The 19879-nt window shown below is 49.6% G+C and overlaps 4 protein-coding genes across 4 annotated transcripts; 2 read left to right on the top strand and 2 right to left on the bottom strand.

Annotated features, from left to right (window-relative positions):
* Window positions 1–2424: 2424 nt before the first annotated feature.
* POB3 (FACT complex subunit POB3) lies at window positions 2425–4560 on the bottom strand (the record flags this gene model as incomplete). Its single annotated transcript, XM_041684415.1, has 8 exons — window positions 2425–2721; window positions 2787–2859; window positions 2913–3146; window positions 3202–3333; window positions 3385–3624; window positions 3674–4203; window positions 4281–4503; window positions 4559–4560. Coding segments are annotated over 8 exons (1731 nt in total).
* A 3011-nt stretch (window positions 4561–7571) lies between these two features.
* On the top strand, window positions 7572–11324 carry AKAW2_11881A (putative cellular morphogenesis protein (Rax2); the record flags this gene model as incomplete). Its single annotated transcript, XM_041684414.1, has 3 exons — window positions 7572–8724; window positions 8779–11031; window positions 11089–11324. The coding sequence occupies 3 exons, from the start codon at window positions 7572–7574 to the stop codon at window positions 11322–11324; spliced, it is 3642 nt and encodes a 1213-aa protein (XP_041538601.1).
* A 2062-nt stretch (window positions 11325–13386) lies between these two features.
* Window positions 13387–16093, top strand: AKAW2_11880A (uncharacterized protein; the record flags this gene model as incomplete). Its single annotated transcript, XM_041684413.1, has 6 exons — window positions 13387–13406; window positions 13572–13600; window positions 13677–13886; window positions 13956–14526; window positions 14583–15211; window positions 15270–16093. 6 exons carry the CDS (start codon window positions 13387–13389, stop codon window positions 16091–16093), a joined length of 2283 nt encoding a protein of 760 aa, XP_041538600.1.
* A 2250-nt stretch (window positions 16094–18343) lies between these two features.
* OGG1 (8-oxoguanine glycosylase OGG1) lies at window positions 18344–19737 on the bottom strand (the record flags this gene model as incomplete). Its single annotated transcript, XM_041684411.1, has 3 exons — window positions 18344–18762; window positions 18827–19569; window positions 19643–19737. 3 exons carry the CDS (start codon window positions 19735–19737, stop codon window positions 18344–18346), a joined length of 1257 nt encoding a protein of 418 aa, XP_041538599.1.
* Between the last annotated feature and the right edge of the window lie 142 nt (window positions 19738–19879).

Below are 19879 nucleotides of genomic sequence, written 5' to 3'. Positions count from 1 at the left end.
TGTCCTGTCGCCCACTTTTATTTTATTTCCCCAATGGACGGTTTGATTGCACACCGTTTGGTTTTTAAATATGACACTTTTTCATCCTCTCTATCTATGATCAATTGGAGTTTCTTTCCCAGCGTTACCTATTGTTTACACCCTCCCACACCTATCTAGAACCGCGACATTCCGAATTACAACGGCTCCATGGTCATCATTATTTTACTCGGAACTTCATTGCGAACTAATCACCCTGGAGTATTTTAACTGTCACTACTGTACTTACCTCCTACCTTAGCAACAGAGCCAGTGATTATTTTTTTTTCTTAACCGGACATGTCCATAACGAAAAAGCAATAAGAAAATCCCCCAAAGTCAAACTTAAAGTCCCTCGAGATCTTTTGGACACCACTAGCTTAATAAGAGATGCGAAACCATTCTCCCCGGGGGGGTCAGGTGTACTACAGTACGAAGTCAGTAAGATCGTGGGGAACGAATCCAACCAACCAACCAACCCTGGAACCATTGACTATCTACTATCTAATAGGATGTGCATCCGGGAATGGGGAGAATTCCACTTTGGGAGGGCGAGGTTTTGGAGCTGTACAATCAGGAAGGCCTGATAAATTGAACTCCTGACCCGTGTGTCCTGCACAGTGCTCAATCTACCGGACCTTGGGTCGACGGCAATCACTCCCAGGTTTGCTTTCCAAGACAGATCCGCTGCGGGTGGGCTATTATTAGTTGGAAGGACGGTGCGAATCATCTGGGACCTGCAAGTATCATCCGATGGCCATTTATACGCAAGCCCAACCCACCTGTCTTGAACGACATACAGATAATCGGGCGTAAGAAGCAGCTGGTAGGTAAGCTATGGAACCGGCAGGAAAAGAAAAGGTTGCTGGCACCGCACGGGACAACACCTTCTCTCCTTCGGGAGGAGCAAAGCAAAAGCAGGCTAGTCTGTATTTCCATGCGTAACCGCGTAACGGGCGGGACGGCAAGCAGTCAGGGGGAGGAAGAATACCACCGACTAATACCCATAATGGACACTGACTCTGTTGTGTCGGGGCCGGAATAACATCCTATGCCGTAAGTTGCAGTCAAGGCTTTTCCTTCCTCAGCCAATCATTGCTGCTTCGCCCAACGGTCTGGAAGCAGGCGTCACACCATAGGAACTTGCCGGTTGGTTCTAGCACTACTACGAAAGAGAAAGTATTTGAGTCCAGTCGATCCGAATTTCATTCATCTCTCTCCGAATTTACGTCCAAAATGTTACTTCCATCAAAAGGGGGGTTGTATAAGTATTTCCTTCTCTGGGATTCACCCTCTCCCCAAAACAAGATATCACTCACCTACCTGCTTCCAGTATCTACTTTCTATCTAATTAAACCACCCTATCCTTCTATAAATAACCCAAACCCAATGAAACACCACCACCACCAACCCTGCATCGCCCATGATCGAACCAGTGCACAGAGCAAGGGAGCCAGAAACCCGACTCGGAGTAAATCATGAGGCTACACAGTTACTTACTTACACACACCTACTCCTGCCTCTGCCTCACACACAACAAACACCCCCCTACACCGCACATCAACATCCGAACCTATCGTAACCACCCAACATGCAAGACAGGTTTGAAATAACCATGGCAATCGGGCATATTTCATCCTGCAGTAAACAAACATACATACATACATACATACATGCAGCAACTACAGTAAATACTACTACTACGTACAGTATTACTTAATTAGTGCAGCTCGCTTAACCCCAACTACTACTACTACTAGTAGTACTAGTATAGTAATGACCCCCCAGTAGGGATAGGGATACAATAATGGCATGTGATATATCCTATATTGAGGCACGTATTCATGATTGAGGATGTTACAAGTCGAATCCATTTCCCCCCACTTACTGTACAGAAGGTTTGGCTGGGGAGGGTTCTCGTTCTATGATCGTAGATCCCATATGGATACGAACGAACGAACGGACGGACGAAACGAACATGGATCGGCGTCGCGTCCTGGTTTATGACATGTTATGCACATGACATGCAGGTGATAATCGATAGTGTTGCCAATAAGCAAACTTTAGGAGGGAATCATGTTGGAGGGCTGTTGGACGTGTCTTGTTTTGTTGTGATGTTTTGGGTACAGTATGGTGGTGTGGTACTACTTGCTATGGTGGTGGACGGGATTTCCTAGTTAGCTAACTATGGTGTGTTCAGTTGGTCAACAGTCCTTTATGTGTGCCACATTTTAGTATACATTTACAGGGATGTCAAAAATCCAAGTACAGAGCAAGAGCGGCAGAAGGACTATGCTAAAAGTCATCCAGATAGATGAGCCCGGTTCATTATGCGATAATCATCATAACAATAGGGGACGCGGTCGGGAGAAAAAAAATACAAGCAACGGGCTTAAGACGTTAAAATTATTTTCCAACCTTCGTCTTCTTCTTCGGCCGCGCTCCCTCCGCCTCTGACATGGGCTCATCCTCGTCATCGTCTTCTCCATCAGATGCATCACCCATCTCGGCGTCACTGGCACTGCCGCTGCTCTCGTGCGCGGAGTCGTATTCTTCCGCGACGTCAGAATCAGACTCAGCCTGGAAGTCCTCGTCAATGGATTCTTCGTCTTCATCGGCCGAGCCGCGGTCAGCCCGGACGCCTTCGTCGTCGCTGGAGCCCATGTCGTCATTGTCAAGAGCTGCCGCAATGAGAGCCGAGGCCTAGTCAGGGAGGTTAGTGATGATGAACACGCGAATGGATGAGGAATTTGCAAGGTTACACATACATCGTCGGACATTTCGTTCTTGAAGCGAATGTTCTTCGCCTTGAAGAATTCCTCGAGGGGTTGTTGCTCCTCGCTAGGGAATGTTAGCCTCTGCTAAATATTTGAGCGTTATAGAGATCCACATACCGGTTGATGTTGCTGAATTGGTGTTCTCCCAGGCCAGCCTTCAAGCTAACTGTGATATCAAATGTTCTGCTGGCCGAGATGGCACCACCCACACGAGACATGGTGATGATCGCAATGTTCTCAATCTGGATGTAAGTGGCAGGCTTGGGGACGAAAATCAAGCTCTTATCCAAGAAGTAGAGGAGACCCTCGTTCGCCTTGATGGAGCACTTGACTCCACTGTGACCGTGATGGCTGTAGGATGTCAGTAAGTAGAGCATAAGCTAACATGGGATACCGTTTCACTGACCTGACAAAGTCCTTCGACGGCATGATGACCTTCTTGCCTGACAGGCCACGGAAGATCTTCGTGACCACCTGGTGGATGGGTTCCTCGTAGCGGGGCTCCAACTTGTCCTTGTAGCGAGTTTCCAAGAGTTCACTGATAGATTGTCAGCTGTATGCGATCCACTGATTCATCTGCTGTACTCACTCTGTCATGTTGAGCTCCAAGCTGATTTCCTCGTCCAACTTCAGCTGCATTACCAAGAATGGGTAGCGAGTCTGGCCTTGTCGTAGCGGGGGATCAAGACCCAGAACGATCAATGTATGTGTGTCATCGTTCTTCGGAAGCAGGAAGAACTTCTTGATAGAAGCGTATTGAATCTTGTAGTCGTAGGTTTTACCGCGTAACCGAAAGGATGATTCGTACATGTCGATATCGAACCGACCTCTGCAATTTCGTTAACACACATCCAAGATATCGTCTGGGTGATACGCACCTGGGTGTAAGATGCAGGACATCCAAGAAAGTAGCGAATGTGTCGCCTGCCACATCTCCAATCTCCGCCTTATCCATGAGCATCTCGTAGAACAAGTTTGCTGCATTCTGCTCTTCGCCCTCTTCTTCCTCGGCTCCGTTCTCTTCGTCCGGGTTCTCCGCATTTTCCTCCTTGATACCCTTCTCCGTCTTCACGGCCGTTCCTGGGATGTAGAATCGCATCTCAACAAGTTCGTCCGGACCCGAAGCGGCCTTGCGACCACGGTTCTTCGTGCTACCAGCCGGTTTGGCGGGCTCGTTACCCTCGCCACCAAGAGCAAACTCCACGGCGACTTCATTCTTTCCGGCAAGGTTCGTGTTCGATATCTCGGAGTAGGGGATTTCGAATGCCGGTCGGTTCTGCACGTTGAAGGATAGTTCTGCTTTGGTGAATTCTGCCTTGCCCCAGTTCCATCCACGAAGAGCGTGCTCTCGGCTTTCCATGTTGATACCGTACCAGATCTTGAAGGCTTTGCTCAATCGCTCGAAGTCCTAGCGTCCACGGCGGCAAAGATTAGAACAGCCTCTTCTCTCATATTGACATCACTCAGACTTATTCCCGGACATACCTCCTGGTCAAATCCATCAAGCTGGATGACTCCCGAGGAGCGCGACAAGATTTTCAGCTCATATCCCTTTGCTGCTCGACTCCATTGGGCTGCGCCGATATTGCTGCTGTCAAGAGTGAACGTTTCGCCTCCACCGGAAGGCTTCCATCCTAAGCCAGATTCCGCCAGCTTGCACTTTCCATGCTGCTTCGAGAGGTCGAGATAGATGTTATCGAAGCTCTCCCTAGAAGAAAGAGTAATTAGCCCCGTAGCCGGCGATGATAGGTGAAGACGCTCACATTTTGGAGGAGCCCTCAAGGGTGTCACAATAAGCGTAATGGGTATTGAAAGAGTCGAATCAGTTGCCCTCAAAGCGGCGACAAATTCCAATAGAGTGGTTGGTGGGTTGAGTGTGCTTTTTGCAGATAAGGTGTTTGAGCTACTTCCGATACTGAGCTCCGATATCCTTTTTCCTGGAGTCTCGCGTTGCGCGCGGCTATGCCTCTTACGCGGTGCGGCAAGTTCCTGGCACCACTTCTGCAGAATTGGTTTAGTATTTGGTGCCTGAGGCAGTAACAGTCAACCACGGTCAAGATGTCTGGTCGCCTAATCTCAAGTGAGGTGGTTGTCATAACACTGAAGAATACTCATATTATTTAAATCAAGATCAGTTTGCTTGCTCACCACTTCAGGAGGTAGACCTCAGAAACAGGGTTGTTACTGTCCGATACTGCTAGCATGGGTTTGATCTATGTCACTCAACATATTGAGACGAGGGGTGCTCGGTAGTGATACATTTATATTAGTACTAGTTTATCACTTGTAGTGTTACTTTTAGTAGTTAGGGCACATTCCCACACACTCATGTTGGCATCACCTTGACTTCGTTGCCCGTAGTACGACTTGTGGAGTGTTGTTCGGATCTATATATTTCGGCTAATACTTCCACATAACGTACATTGAAGTTATTGCTACTACTATTCCAGCAGCATATCTCCGCCGAAGAATTACAAGCCAGAAAACTACTAAATGACTCTGGTATATAGAAATATTTTCTAGAAGCGAACAAGCGTCGAGAACCAAGCACCCGTTTAAAATAACGCGATTAATGAATAGTTACTAGACCAATTATCAATCAACCCCATAGTCAGAACCAGCCATGAGCCCACAGCCAAGAGCGAGCAGTTGGTAGTCTAGAAAAACAAGAGAACTATATCCAACGTCAGTGCAACTACGTCAATAAATTCTCTAATGGAGACCATGCAGATCAACCGTCTACTTCATATGTCAGATGATGTGCCGCGAGTGACAGTTAATGACTGGGCATCTCCGGTAATCCGAGCCATTTCACAATCTGAGCATTCATGGTTTCTGGAAGATTCTGGATACATTTCATTCCTGACCAAGCTTGGCCTAGCCATGGTGCTTTCTGCGTATATGTGGCCTGGGGACTCTAGTTCTGTTGAAAACCTCGCGTGCACTTGTTGTATGCCGAGGACCAGATGGATAAAGACGGCCTTATTGCTTCCGTCTCCAGAAGATTGCCTGACTGACAACTGGGCTCTTACTTGCAGTGTTCTATTCATTCTCGGGATACAAATCTTACATATCCAATGCATGCTGGCAACGACAGGGTTCATCTGACTTGTCACTATAGGAGGCCACGATTGCTCTTGGCAAGGCATGTACATGAACAGGATGGCATTTACATTTGATAGAGAGAGCTCCCCGTGTGTATGGTTTATATCAAGGTCTAAAGCAAAATATAAGTACGGAGTACATCGAAGAAACAAACAACTACTGTTCTGGAATCCTACAAAAAAGGATATCACGAATCCATCCCCGTAGCAAAGACAGAAAGGTCAACCCACACAGCACTGTCTGTGACGGGTGTGATATCTAATACTATGCAGAAATCCTGGGGGCTAAGCACTAATAACACCTGATGCAGCTTTGATTATGGTTCGAGGGAATGAGATGAATACTGTCGGTGAGTGCCCAAAACTCGTGACTCTATACCTGAGCATATGAGACGGCTGCCTCCAGGCGATAATAAGAAGGATTGAGTCTAGTACAGAGCAGATCAGAATAAACACGATGTAGCTGCATGTAGGTGTATCGTGTTAGATAAACCTAATGTAGCTCCTGCGGTGGGTAGATAGAATTAGACTTCTGTAACCTGTTCATGCGACTCTAGCTGCATAGTACACCGCCAGTAAGGACGATTTCAATATGGTGGAATGCATTGATCCTGGGCTGACGTTTGTGAAATGAAGACCTCTAGAATGTTTAACTTTCTCCCAGTCTCCCGATGCTGCCCGTCATTACTGTCGCTGTGACGGCGTCCAATACTAGGGGTGGGGTGAATGGAGAAGATCACCTAATAATAGGAATCCCACCGGCTGCAAGGTGTCTCTCATTCGGAGGCGCAAGTAGTGATCCTGCGTGGATGATCAAACCAGCCTCTTTCCTGATGGCAGTAGTCTAGAGCCCTTCCATTAGCATATTTTCCAACCTGATCGGAGAGTTGAAGGGTATGCAAATACCAATAATGATGTGACCACTTCGATAGTACAGGAAATGGAATGAAGCCCGTAATTGAGGGCGCGCCCCCACTCTGCGGTCGGTGGACACAAAACTGGCTCCCCAAGTAAGAGTAGCTCCATTCCGTGGCTCATACGCAACAATGGGCCCTCTAGCGAGCGAGTAATGTTGCGTTTCACCTGCCGGGCCGATGAGCATCCCGAGGGCCCCTCACCAACGAGCCATCGAGAGCTGCTGACTGCGCAGCTGGTGGAACCCGGAACGCAGCCAAATGGGCAATGACCGGGCGGGAAATGATGGTACCTGAAAAACCAACTACTAAGTAACTTACTAGACTACCAGCAACTTCTCTGGGAACAAACAAGCCCCTGCCGGCCATGTCACTCGTTCGCTCCATCCAACTTCTTCTCCCAGTCATTCGTTAATTAATTAATTTTCACCTGGCTGTGGCCATTCTTGTACTATCGGGCTATCTCTGCCTGAGATCACATTCGTTCCTTATCTCTATTTTCGTTCCTTTCTTTTTTTGTTCTTCTACACCTTCGTCTATTAATGTTTTCTGGGCCCGACCACTCCTTTTCTCGTGTTCCTCGTGCTGGTAGCTCAGCCTCCTATTAGGAAAAACCACAGTCGTTTCTTTTTGATCAATCTATCCAGATCTCTTTCAACCGCCTTACTCGGGTTCAGGCAATTTGTTTTCCAATTCCCTTTCTTCAATCAATCCCTGGCCTTCAACCTTTCTTTGGCCTGTCGTCGCGAACCTGAACAATGAGGGCACCCTCACTGTTTGGGCCTGCGACGGCTGGCTTGTCGACTGTCCTCCGCCTTGGCTATTTTCTCCAGTCGACCCCCGCTTACGCACTCACCTTTCAATCCGTCTCAGAGCCCGAATTAGATCTGTCGCCATTAGGCCAAATCGCTTTCACAGGAGACTTCGATGCCATTTCCCTCTATCAATACACCGAACAGTCCGATACCGCGACCGAAAATGATAACGCGCAATCCCTTCTCACCCCTCTCCCGAACGGAATCCTCACGTCACTCGAGTCGTCCAACGCCCATATCCGTGCGATGTGCCCTTTCACGAAGAAAGACGGAACGTTCTCGGGTATTTTTGTCGGAGGCAACTTCACCAGTTTGGGAGGCGTCGACTCGGAAGGTGTCGCGCTGTACAATCCGGACTCGAACAAGGTGACAGCATTGTCAGGTCTGTCGGGCTCGGTATCGGCATTACTCTGCGACCAGGAAACGAACAGTGTTTATGTCGGAGGAAACTTCACATACTACAACATCACGAACGCCGTGGCCTGGGTCGGAGATGAAGGCTGGTCGAATTTGACGTTTGGAGGCCTCAACGGGCCCGTCAACTCGATCTTGAAAGACAGCAATGGCCATATCATTTGGGGCGGTTCTTTTGACGGCACCGGCAATTCTACGTCATCCGAGAAAGGGCTGCAGGTGATCAACCTTCAGAATGCCACGATTACTTCCGACGCAGAATCCTCGACAAGCGGCTATATCAGTCCTAGTAACATTATATGTCAGACGAGCGGCGACGATGGCGAAGGCAAGACTTGGCTGTTAGCGGATTATTCCCCCGGGTACTGGCGCGCCATGATGGGATTCGAATATTACCCTACGAAATTCCGATTGTACAACACTCATTATGAGGGACGCGGCACCAAAACGTTCCTGTTCAGAAGACTTCCGGACAATGGAATTATGAACTTGACATATACCGACCCCGACACCGGCAAGGACGTCCACTGCGATCAGTCTTGCTCCCTTTCAAACAGCACATCGGAGAAGTATCGCGAGTTCCGTTTCGTCAACAGTGTTGGCATGAGCGGATTTCAGATCGAGATCCAGGACTGGTACGGCAAGGGTGCCGGTCTGAACGGGATCGAAATGTTCGAGACCAGTGAGTTACCATCTCTTTTTCCTTACAGTGAACGTGAAATCTAATGGCTGTCAGACATTTATGCATACGCCATGAATGCTTTCAACGAACCGACCTGTTCTGGTTCCGATTATCCGTCAAAGTCAACTCGCACAGGGTCGTGGTCTGTCGCACCGTCCGGCCAGAGCTCGTCTGAATACTTGACCACGCAGGTGACAGAGTCAAATGCAACCAGTGCTTCAGTGGTGTTTGAACCCGATGTCAAGCTTTCCGGAAACTACTCAATCAAGCTGTACACCCCCGGTTGTGAGCAGGATAGTACCTGTGATTCCCGTGGCATCGTCAATGTGACAGTTACCCCTACCAGTGATACCGATGAACCTGTCCAAACGCTTATCTACCAAACCAATTTGTATGAGAAGTACGACACCATCTATACCGGCCATGTGGATGCCAGCGATGATTCTTTCCGTCCCCGTGTCAAGTTGACTCCGACAACCGGCCAAGGCAACAATGTCACTGTGGTAGCCTCACTGGTTCAGTTCGTGGCAAACTCGGTGTCAGGCAATTCGAGTGATAATTTGAATGGCCTTTTTGACTACAATCCATCGGATGACAGCACCAATGTCACGGCTTCCGCGATCGATCAGGCAGGCTTGGCACTCGAAGATGGAGCTTCTGTCAACGCCCTGGCCAGCCATGATAAGATCGTATACGTCGGTGGTAATTTCTCGAGCTCCAATATCGAGAACATCATGTACTTTGAACAGGATGGAAATGCGACAGCAATGCCCAAGGGTGGATTGAACTCCGAAGTGGCTAGCATGGCGGTGCTGGGCGACAACCTTTATGTCGGTGGAAATTTCACTGATACATATAGTGGTGGAAACGATGGCCTGAGTTACGTCGCAGCGTATTCTTTCGACTCGAAGACGTGGTCGGCATTGGGCGCCGGTGTCAATGGTCCTGTTAGCGATGTCCTTGCTCTCAAGCTCAATGTCTCCTTGGATCTTAACGAGACGATCATTGTTATTAGTGGCAACTTCGATCAGCTGCTAGCCTTTGATGACAGCCCAGCAACCAACGTCTCTGGATTTGCCGTCTGGGTTCCTTCGCGCAACAACTGGCTTCAGAACCTCAACGTCAGCCAATACGAGTTTGCTGGACAACTGTCAGCCTTTGCCGAGGCAGACAATGCAACTATACTTGCCGGTAGTCTTTCTTCCGGTGGTCTTGCTGCGGCCGGCGCTGTTGCTCTTCTCTACGACAACGAGCTGGGTCTGGAGCCTCTGCTGACGGATTTCAACACAAGCGGTCAGACCTACACAGGTCTTTTTGATACGAGCTCGAGCAACAACCTCACGATTTTAGGTGGCCACTTCACTACTAATGCGACCAACGGGTCTGCGATCAATAACCTCGCCATACTTGATGGCAATGCCGCCACCATCCGTGGTCTAGGTGCAGGCATTGACAGCAACTCCACCTTCTTGGCGTTGGCAATCTCAGACAACGTTCTCTACGCAGGTGGAAATGTTACTGGAAGCGTCAGTGGTTCGACATTGAACGGTCTGGTGGTTTACAGTATGGAAAACAACACGTTTTCCCAGCACCAGCCACCCCGCTTCCTTGGCGACGATGTGACGGTGAATGCCATTGCTGCCCGTCCCAACTCAAAGCACATCTATGTTGCAGGGAACTTTCAAAGCGCGGGGGCTCTGCCCTGCCCGGGTGTTTGCTACTGGGACACAGAAGACCGGCAGTGGAATAGGCCAGGCGCGAGTCTGAATGGAACTGTGCTGGCGCTCAAGTGGCTCAACAGTAAGGAACTGTTGGCAATTGGAGATCTCAACATCGACGGGAACCAGTCCGTAGTCGCGACCTATACCGTCAAGAAACAGAGTTGGCAGACTTTCGAAGGGGCTTCGACCTCTGACATTCCTGGAAGCATCACTGCCTTCACCCCGGCTAACACCGCGGTGTCCAAGTTTTGGCTTGCGGGCGTGTATGCCAACGGCTCCAGCTTCCTTGCCGCCTATGACGGTTCTAGCTTCAGTTTCGTGAGGAACATGTTCGATGACGAAACAGAAATCCGTGGGCTTGAGGTTCTTCCCATCAACAAGAATCACGATGATGTGAGCAACCTGAACGATGACCAGATGCTTCTGGTCACTGGTCGGCTCCAGCTGCCGGACTTTGGAAACGCCTCCGCGGCCCTATACAACGGGACAACAATGATACCTTTCATGCTGTCTTCCACCTCTGACGGCCAGCCAGGCAGCGTTGCTCGCATGTTTTTCGCGAATTCGAACCCTTACACAAGCGGAGGTATGTCTTTCTTCTCATCTAATTGACTGTAGTATCGAATTCTAACGTATCAACCAGGCAAGCACCTGTCCAACGGCATTGTCGTTCTCATCTCGTTCTGTTGCGCTCTTGGCTGTGTTTTCTTGATCGTCATCGCCGGTATCATCTTCAACAAGATCCAACGCCGTCGTCAAGGTTACATGCGGGCTCCTCAAGGAGTCGGAATGGACCGTCCTTCCAACATGCGGAGGCTTCCTCCGGAGTACCTCTTCAACTCAATCAAGCAACCGAACCCGGGTGCACCAGCCATCTAAGTTGGAGGGAGGGGCATTTCGGCTGCCCCGGATGCAATACCTTGCTGAAAAGCAGAACGACCATATAATCTGACACACCATCTACCACCATGTTGATTCCAGTCTCATCTGATACCTCGAACGGCGTTCTTGGGAAACAATCCATCATATACCCGATTCATTTTTATTCTTGATTCATGATGTTTATCGACCTCCTGGCACTTCAAGGAGGTTGTTTGTCTTTTTTGTCCTCAATGTTATTCTCTGCTTGAAATCTTGCTTATGTCCCATCTGCCTGCGCATGCACTGTGCGCATGCATGTTCAATTCAATCTGGACCCACATCGTGGTCCCTTCCAATCCTTGCCATGTTATAGTTGTTGTGATTGTCGTCGTTGTCGAGTGTGATCTTGTTTCCGTATCTATTGTACCATACACTCACACTTTGTCCTATGGACCGGAGTGTGAGCGACCTGCCTTTCATTCCCCCTCATCTTCTGAGCCGTGGATGTCATGTTACCGGATGGACATGTACATACATAAGATAAGTTAATCCGCGCGAGTCCGCGGTAATGAACAACATTTTTGTGCATTGACAATTTCAACATCGCTTTAGTAGGGGGTAGTATCTACATGTCTCATAATTAGGTATTCCGTTAGCTGTTGAGTAGCTCAATAATTTCCCGCCCTGCAGGTGTCATGCAGAGTTAGTAGTAAGTAGATAGTTATAGACCTCTTCAATTCTTCACTAGTAGAGTTATGTTTACTTCTTCGGGCGTTCAATAGAATCAAACTCTGATAAATTTAATCCATGTCCGTCGTAAAAAGGAAAAGAAAATAAGAATCCTCAATAACTGACATGTGTCTCCTTTTGTCTGTCTTTCCATCTTCAAATTAATTTTCCTATCGATGTACGTACTGCTATATTAATAGCAAGCCTATCATATGATACTACAGTGGATAGTCTTAGGTTCAAGGAAATCCGAACTAAAACGTGATTGGTGGGGGAACGGGAACGGGAAAGAACGATCGGACAAACTTGCTGCTACTAGTAGTTTATCTAGTTATCTACAGTAGTACGATTCTGGGGATTTAGCTGTCTAATTTTTAGGTACTTCTTAGCGTAGCGACAAGTATCTATCTATCTATCTAACTAACTTTATATTGTTGATCATGTCAGTGTGAGTGTCACTTACTGTGCTGGTTAAGCGAGAAGAAGAAGAAGGATGGGGGAATAAAAAGCGGGGGGAGGGAAGGTGCCAGTCAGCATCCCACATAAGGAAATCAAGATGATCGCGTGAGAGGAAAGAGATTTTAAAGGGAAAATAGAGACAAAAAGTATGGAACACTAAATATTCTGGACAAGCAAGCGAGTCAGAGACTGATATCTGTTAGCTAAGGAGTTAGTTGATCACATGAGGCACTTTTGGGAATTTTCCCCGCAAGAGACAACCGGAGCAACAAAACTGCGGGCAACGGAATTGGGCCAGACTCTGTCTCCCCCAAACAGAAGGAAGGGCAACTTTGGAGTTCTCCAGCTGGAACTAACCACTAGTCTGCTAGTAGTAAGACTGACACTGCTAAGTCCCCCCGCTTTTCTTTTTCGCCCGCCTACTCGTTACTTGCTACTTGCTTGCTTTTCTCTTTCCCCCGTCCCGCTCTGTTGGTCCATGGGAAAAAAAGGGAAAGAAAGAAAGAAAGAAGAAGAGAAAGGGCAGAATAAGCCGATGCAGTGAGCTTCGTAGCTGTCTTTTTCCTGCGCTTCTCCTTTTTGCGCCTCTTTTGTATTGCCTTGCGATCGTCTCCCGTTCAGCCTCCTTCGGCCTCCCTTCGTCTCTTTCTCACTCGCGCCCTTCCCTCTCTTCTCTTTTTCTCCCCAGATAATCGCTCTCCGCCTCGGTTGTCGGGCCTAGTCGACCTTTAGGGCGCTTTCGGGCCAGTCTCGCTGGCTGACCTCGCCTTTGCTCACACCTCTCTCTCACTCACTCACTCATATCCTTCCCTCCCTAAGAGCTGTGTTGTTGTCGGTTCCCCACTGAGCTCTTTCGGATGCTGCAGCTCACCTGCCAGCGGTCCCTACCGGTATGCGATCCCGCACAGGCTGGTACGTCCAAGATCCAGACATCACTACTACTCCCTCCCCATGTCATATGTTGGAAGATCGGGAACACCCGCCCCCCGAACCTCCTAGCAACAATCACCTTGTCCTTCTGCTTCTGTCATATCATCCAGACACTGACTGTTTGGCCCTCTGCCACACCCTCCGCAGCCTGACGTGTCGTACCCGGAAACTTAAATGTAGGTCTACAACCTTGCTTATCATCCCTGCGCTGGGCAGAAAGTTACAGATATTAAGAAAAGCTGTTGGGTCTAGGTGACGAGCAGAAACCCGAATGCTCGCAGTGTCGTAAAGGCGGCAGGGTCTGTCGCCCCAGCGAGGGGATCGTCTTTCGCCATCAGCAAAATGCCTCGATGAACAAGGATCTGAGCGATGCCTCCACCGGACGTGGCACGCTGAAGGGCTTCTACTCGTATAAGAATACCTTTGACAAGGACAGTGTCTGGCTCGACATCCCCAAACATGGTATGGACCCGCCGAACATCCTCGCTGAGAGTCCCGTTGGGCTGACAGGTGCTCTGCCTTAACCTGTAGTCATCTTCGTCGATAACTCGGATCCCTATGCGGAGGACCTTGAAGCTGCACTGGGAGAGTCCGAAGCTGCCATTCTGGCCGCGAACTCTCATGCGCGTGCCTGGAGTGCCCAGCGCACGTCGTCCACTGACGGCGAAACCCATGGCTTAGAGACTCTTTCCACAGTGGCAGCCAACGATCGCCTTTCTTATCCTCCCTTGAGCATTGACCAACAGTCCATCCCATCAACAGACCACAGCGTACCCTTTAATAATGTCCCATCTACAGCATCCTCAGACACTCCAAGCCAGGTGCGCGGCGTCATCGCACCTCAAATCTCTCCTTCTCTCTCGATATCCTCCACCAATACCCATAATAATAATATCAACTTCCTTCTTAATCCTTCACAATCACGGTCACCACCTGTGGATCCCAATCTTCAGCACCCACCCGAGCGTAGGAGCTCATCATTGACCGCCAGGCCAGCACTGCCGCGAACCACGTCTGCCGAGTCGAAGTCGGATGCGCCAGCAGAAACAGACCACGAGGTTGCATATCTCTTGAGACATTTTTCAGAGGCACCAGGACTTTGGTAGGTCACTGAACCACCACCACCCGGCTGGACATCGTTAATTGGATGGATGATAGGATGGATTTGTTCGATTTAGGAACCTATTTCGCATCGTCTGTCCCGGTCAGGGCTCTCCGAAATCCTTTGCTGAAATACGCCGCCTGTGCGTATGCTGCGAAGCAACTAGGCCGCATAAAAGGAACACAAGTGTCGACCGGTGGTGTGTATACTAGGCATCTCGCCAACAACGTAGATTGGTCCTGGTCTGGCGCCAAGTATTATGAAAAGGCCATTCAACTCCTAATGAAAGAACTGCAGCCTGATAAAGGGCCTCCACCGCTGAGTACCCCAGAGGCGTTTGGACAGTGGCAGGCTGCTGAGCTGTGCGAAGATCAAGAAAACCCTCGCAAACGCAGGCGACGTTACTCGGACAGTCGGTTCTCCAAGGGGGTCCATTCGGATGAAATCCTTGCCGCCACAGCTATACTATCTGTATATGAATTTCTAGATGCCACAGGTCCGGCGTGGAATCGCCATCTGAGCGGCGTGAAGTCTTTGTTGGATGTAGCGGAGGTGGGAATGATGCCAGTCGAACAGCGCCATTCCCCCGGGGGAACAGCGTTGCAGCAAACCAAGGTCTCGGGGCTCTCGAAGGCGAGAAAGGCGACCTTCTGGAACTTTGCACGACAAGACTACCTAGCTGCCTGTGAGTGCATACATGACTTGTAATAACCTCCCTTCAAGGTGCTAACTGGGTTCGATAGTCATCAATGAGAGCCAGACAAGGTTAAACACCGACGATCTGGTCTTGTGGACTGAGGCGGGTCTCCAGATCGACAATATGGGCTTTGTACGCTCCAGTAATGCGACCGCGATGGGCTATCCAGACGATGAAGAACCCATCAAGGAAGATCTTGTTTCGAATGGCTTAGTTTGGATTCTCTCAAAGATTGTTAACTTTATCAACGCCGGTGATAATGTCCAGTTGGGCCACCCTGGATCGTTAGGGGCGGGTCCTCTGGGCCTTTCACAGCAGGTATTGCTGGAGCGATGGTACCGCCTGGAAGCCGAACTCGATGCCTGGTATAATGGACTTCCTGAGACATTCCAGCCTTGTGCCCGGGTTGAGCTTTCCAAATTACCTCAAAACAGGGACAACCCGAAGTTTGACGCTGGCTCGCTGTCCGAGGTATGGTATAGCCTACCTCTGTGCTCCTCGGCGATGCAGCATTACCATATGGCTCGTATCCTTCTTCTCATAAATAAGCCGCATGAGTCCACCAGCAGAAGGAGCACCATTGCTGATAGACTTAATTCATATCGCTCCATCGAGAGTGATATTCGATTTCACAGCCGAGAAATTGTGGGGATTGCGCTGGCTTGTCCAACCGGCGCGGTCCGCATCAATTCCCTCCAGCCGCTGTTTGTTAGTGGTCAGTGCCTGACGGAACCCGGAGAACGGCGGACGGTCCTTGCTTTGCTTCACGGAATCGAAACGGAACTCGGCTGGGCAACCGAGTACCGTGTGAATCAGTTGCTCAGAGAATGGGGCTGGAACGAGGATCCTGCGAATGCGAGCGTCCCATGAAGCCTCGAAGGCAAAATGCCTTGATTGGTGCTCGTCTCAAAGAACTTTCGTTTCACCGAGTTATGAGCACACCTAGACATACTTGCTTCGGGCCTCGCGATTCTCGCCATCGCCGTCCACTCAGGTGGACCGAGTCAAGTCGACGCCAGCGGGACTTGTAAATATACGGACCTGCTACATCGACCGCCGCCTAGGACCTGAAAAGCTTTTCAGCTTGTTCCGGGCAGGCCAACCCGGAATGGGTTGCATATATGTGCATCTGTTTTGAGAATCAGCCTGTTGATTTTAATGATACCAATGTGTTTTGTGCTTTGAACCCGTACTGTTGTACCCAGAATCTGCATGAATGCTAATGCCAGGAGGCAAGAACGAGGTGCCTCTCACTACCATCACTTCTTTTCGATCGTGGATCTGTGCTTTCCCTCTTGTATCATGACTTTGTTTCCATGCCACATGTTGGCGGTTAGTACTGAGTAGCCATCGAGACAATATGACCCCTCTAGCCCATAAGGCGCAGTGAGCCTAGGAGTAAGAAGACGGGAAGAAGCTCGAGCGCAGAAGTGGGCAGCAGAAGAAAAGCAGCTAAGAAAGAGGCCGAGGGCCCTGAGCCTCGAAATTTGCGTCTGGGAATTGATTCGCCGTCAAGCACTCGGCAGAGTTGCCTGCACCTTCCACTTCTGGCAGCTGCAACATCGGGATGCACGTGCCGCCGTTCAGCTTCCCGCCTCCTGATGGAGTCAACTCACTTTCCTCTTCGCAGTAGCTCTCCCTCTCCATCACACCACATCATTGGAGCTTCATACCCCTCGAAAACTGGAGATCCGAAAACAAGCGACATCCCAACCATCCACATCCCCCGTTCATCAACTCATCATGCTAGCAGCCTAGCAGATGTGGACTCTCTGCTTCTGAATTTCTGCACACATTATCGGCAACACCTTCAAGCCTGTTGATGATGATCGCCATGGCCGCCGCGGAAGGTTAACCGACCACCAATTTGCCCCGCGACCCTCTTCTTTCTTTGCTCTTAATTCAAAGTTCAGACATCCATCGTCATCATCGTGAATGATCTTCGTCTTGTTCCTTGGTTGCGTTGCGGCCCTGAACCCACTTTTTCCCCTCTTCCTCCTCCGCCCATCAACTTGCAGATAGATACACAAGTGAAAGGTGTGGAACAGGCACACACACTCCCACACCCTTCCGACCATCCCGATTCTCACCGCAAACCCTACTCATTGATCTACCTACTCGTACTCCATCCTACACAGTAGAAATTGCATTGCTCTTGTTGATATCGTCACGATCCAACTACCAAGTAAAGAAATATCACCGATTATACCCGGCGTGCAGGAAAGTCTTCCGACCGGCTAAGGCTAGTAGCTGGCTTGGTTACCTGTGTCAAGGGGATTGATTCGCTGGCCTTGTGGAGTAGGTTGCTGGCTTAGTGTAGCTTGGTAGAGCTGCTAGTTGGCCTACTTGCCTTACTGGATAATGAACAATACTGATACCTTGGTAATTCTGCAGCAGGTGCGATATTAATTTGATTCTGCACACTTTTAGCCTATCTACTTTACTTTTGCTCGGTAGGCCAAGTTGATGAATGCTGGTTGCTTTCGGGTGAGCGGGATGATCCTACCCTACCCTACCTTACCCTACCATACTTTAGCTAAACTGGACTACTACTTAGTACTTCATAGTACTACTAATAACTACCTTACTGTTACTCCGTAGTTGAAAAACGAAGTACTAGTGATTAGATTTCCCGATACGGGATAGACACCGACACCACCGCAATACATACCTATCTAGTACATATAATAAACCCCGGGCTGGCCTTGTCGGTTAGCCCAAAGGAGTAACCCGAAGGAGGAGTAGCAGGTAGGTATTTTGCTACGTGATTCGTACACTCTACCCTACTTTAGTATGTTGTTAGCCCAAGAAATCAAGAATTCGGTTCGGGTGGTTGCTTGATGATCCTGATGGGTTCGTTTCGCTCACTATTGGTGAGGGGTATATGAGAGTTGTTTTGAGACAATGGGGTTGGATAGTACGTACTGTAGATACTCCTGTTGCCTTGAGGTGGACTTGGTTGATATTGTCTCATTTGAATGGGGTGGGTTTAAGACATACGTAGTATGTATAATGAGATCAGGATTTTGGGGGGAGGGGTCTTGTTATGCTATTGGTACCAAGGCACAAAGATAGGTCTAAGATATGATCAATTATAGAAAGGTAATATACAGGGTATAATTAATTCTTCCGAAGTCGCTTCGACATCCTCCTTGTTGTCGTTGTTTGCGAAGCTTGTACGATGGTGTTCAGCTTCTCCTTTTCCATGGTCTCGTCATCATCTTCTTTCTCGACCTTCACTTTCTCATCATCTGCAGGTCTCTTACTTGGTACAGCTATAGCTGTAGTGACCTTCGTCTCCACCTCGACACCCTCCTTGTCATCCTTTTCTACCTTCACATCCACCTTCTTCGATGTAGTCGCAGCCAACCGATCCGAGAATGTCCTCAGATCCGCCGTGAACAGCACACTATGCGCCCACCCCGCTTCTTTGCCCCAGAGCTTGCGGAAGTGGTTTCCCACAGCATCATAAGTAACCTTCGTCAAGGACTTATTCCCCCCCTTTCCGAACTTGTAGTCTCTCTGCGCGATCTGCCAGACTAAGCCACACACCATTAGCAATCCAACCATGACATGACAGACGGAGCAACCGAGGTAACAAACCATGCGTATCAACCGGAACCGCCTCTCCCCATCCCAACCCCATCAAGCACACACAATCCGCAACCTTAGGTCCAACCCCCTGCAACTCAAGCAATTTCTCATGTGCCTCGCGATACCCCTCTCTCCCCTCGGGTTTCATCTCACCCGCCGGCGCAGCTTCCACCCTCCAAGCCGGACACTCCGGGTTACATAGCGAATCCAACCACCCGGCCTCCCGCTCCTTGGCCACCATCACCGCCGTCTGATAGATATACTTGGCGCGGTACCCGAACCCCAAGCCGCGCAGCTTACCCTCTACGTCGGTAGCGGTGAGGGCATCCGGGGCCGGGAAGCCGTGGTAGGCGCGACCATTGATAGATGCAATGAAGGGGCCGTAGTTAAGGCAGAGCTTCTCGACCATCTGCGAGATGCGCGCAATGTTGTTGTTGCTGCTGCAGATGAAGGAGATCAGGGCTTCCCAGGCGTCTTGGCGCAGGATGCGGATGCCGGTGAATTGGGGGGCTTTTTTGCGGAAGTTGGGGTCTTGGGCGGACCACTCGGTGTAGAGGGAGGTGAGATTGGCGGAGAGGTTGAAGTAATGGGTTAAGAGGGAGAGGGTGGTGTCGTCGTCATTGTTTTTGGGTTTGGGGGATTGGGTGGTGCGGTAGGTTCGGTAGTAGAGGTGGGTTGGGTCTTGTTTTAGAGAGAGGAGACGGCCGTGGAGGACGCAGCGCCATTCGTCTGTGTCGGGGACATTGTGCCATCTGTAGATGATATGGAGACCTTGTTAGACTGAACGTCGGGGAAGACGAGGAGGGTACTTGCGGTTTTAGTTACCGGAAAGATTGACCACAGCGAAGGGTGGTATTGATGCAGAGTTCATTGAGACTCACGGGCAACTTGCGCCATTCTGAAAAGGCGCCGACAGTCATGATTGAAGTGAATTGAGCAATTACCTGCCCGTCGCTGAGGAAGGCGAATGTGAAAGGCGACGATAATCGCGATAAAGTTGATTCTGCCAGGAAGATTGGCCGACACAGCAGGCGGTCAGGACTCCGCAGACCAGAGGCGCTA

The sequence above is a fragment of the Aspergillus luchuensis genome, chromosome 1 (genome assembly GCF_016861625.1).
Source record: "Aspergillus luchuensis IFO 4308 DNA, chromosome 1, nearly complete sequence".
Taxonomy (NCBI): Eukaryota; Fungi; Ascomycota; class Eurotiomycetes; order Eurotiales; family Aspergillaceae; genus Aspergillus; species Aspergillus luchuensis.
This window is presented reverse-complemented; position numbering and strand designations above follow the sequence as displayed.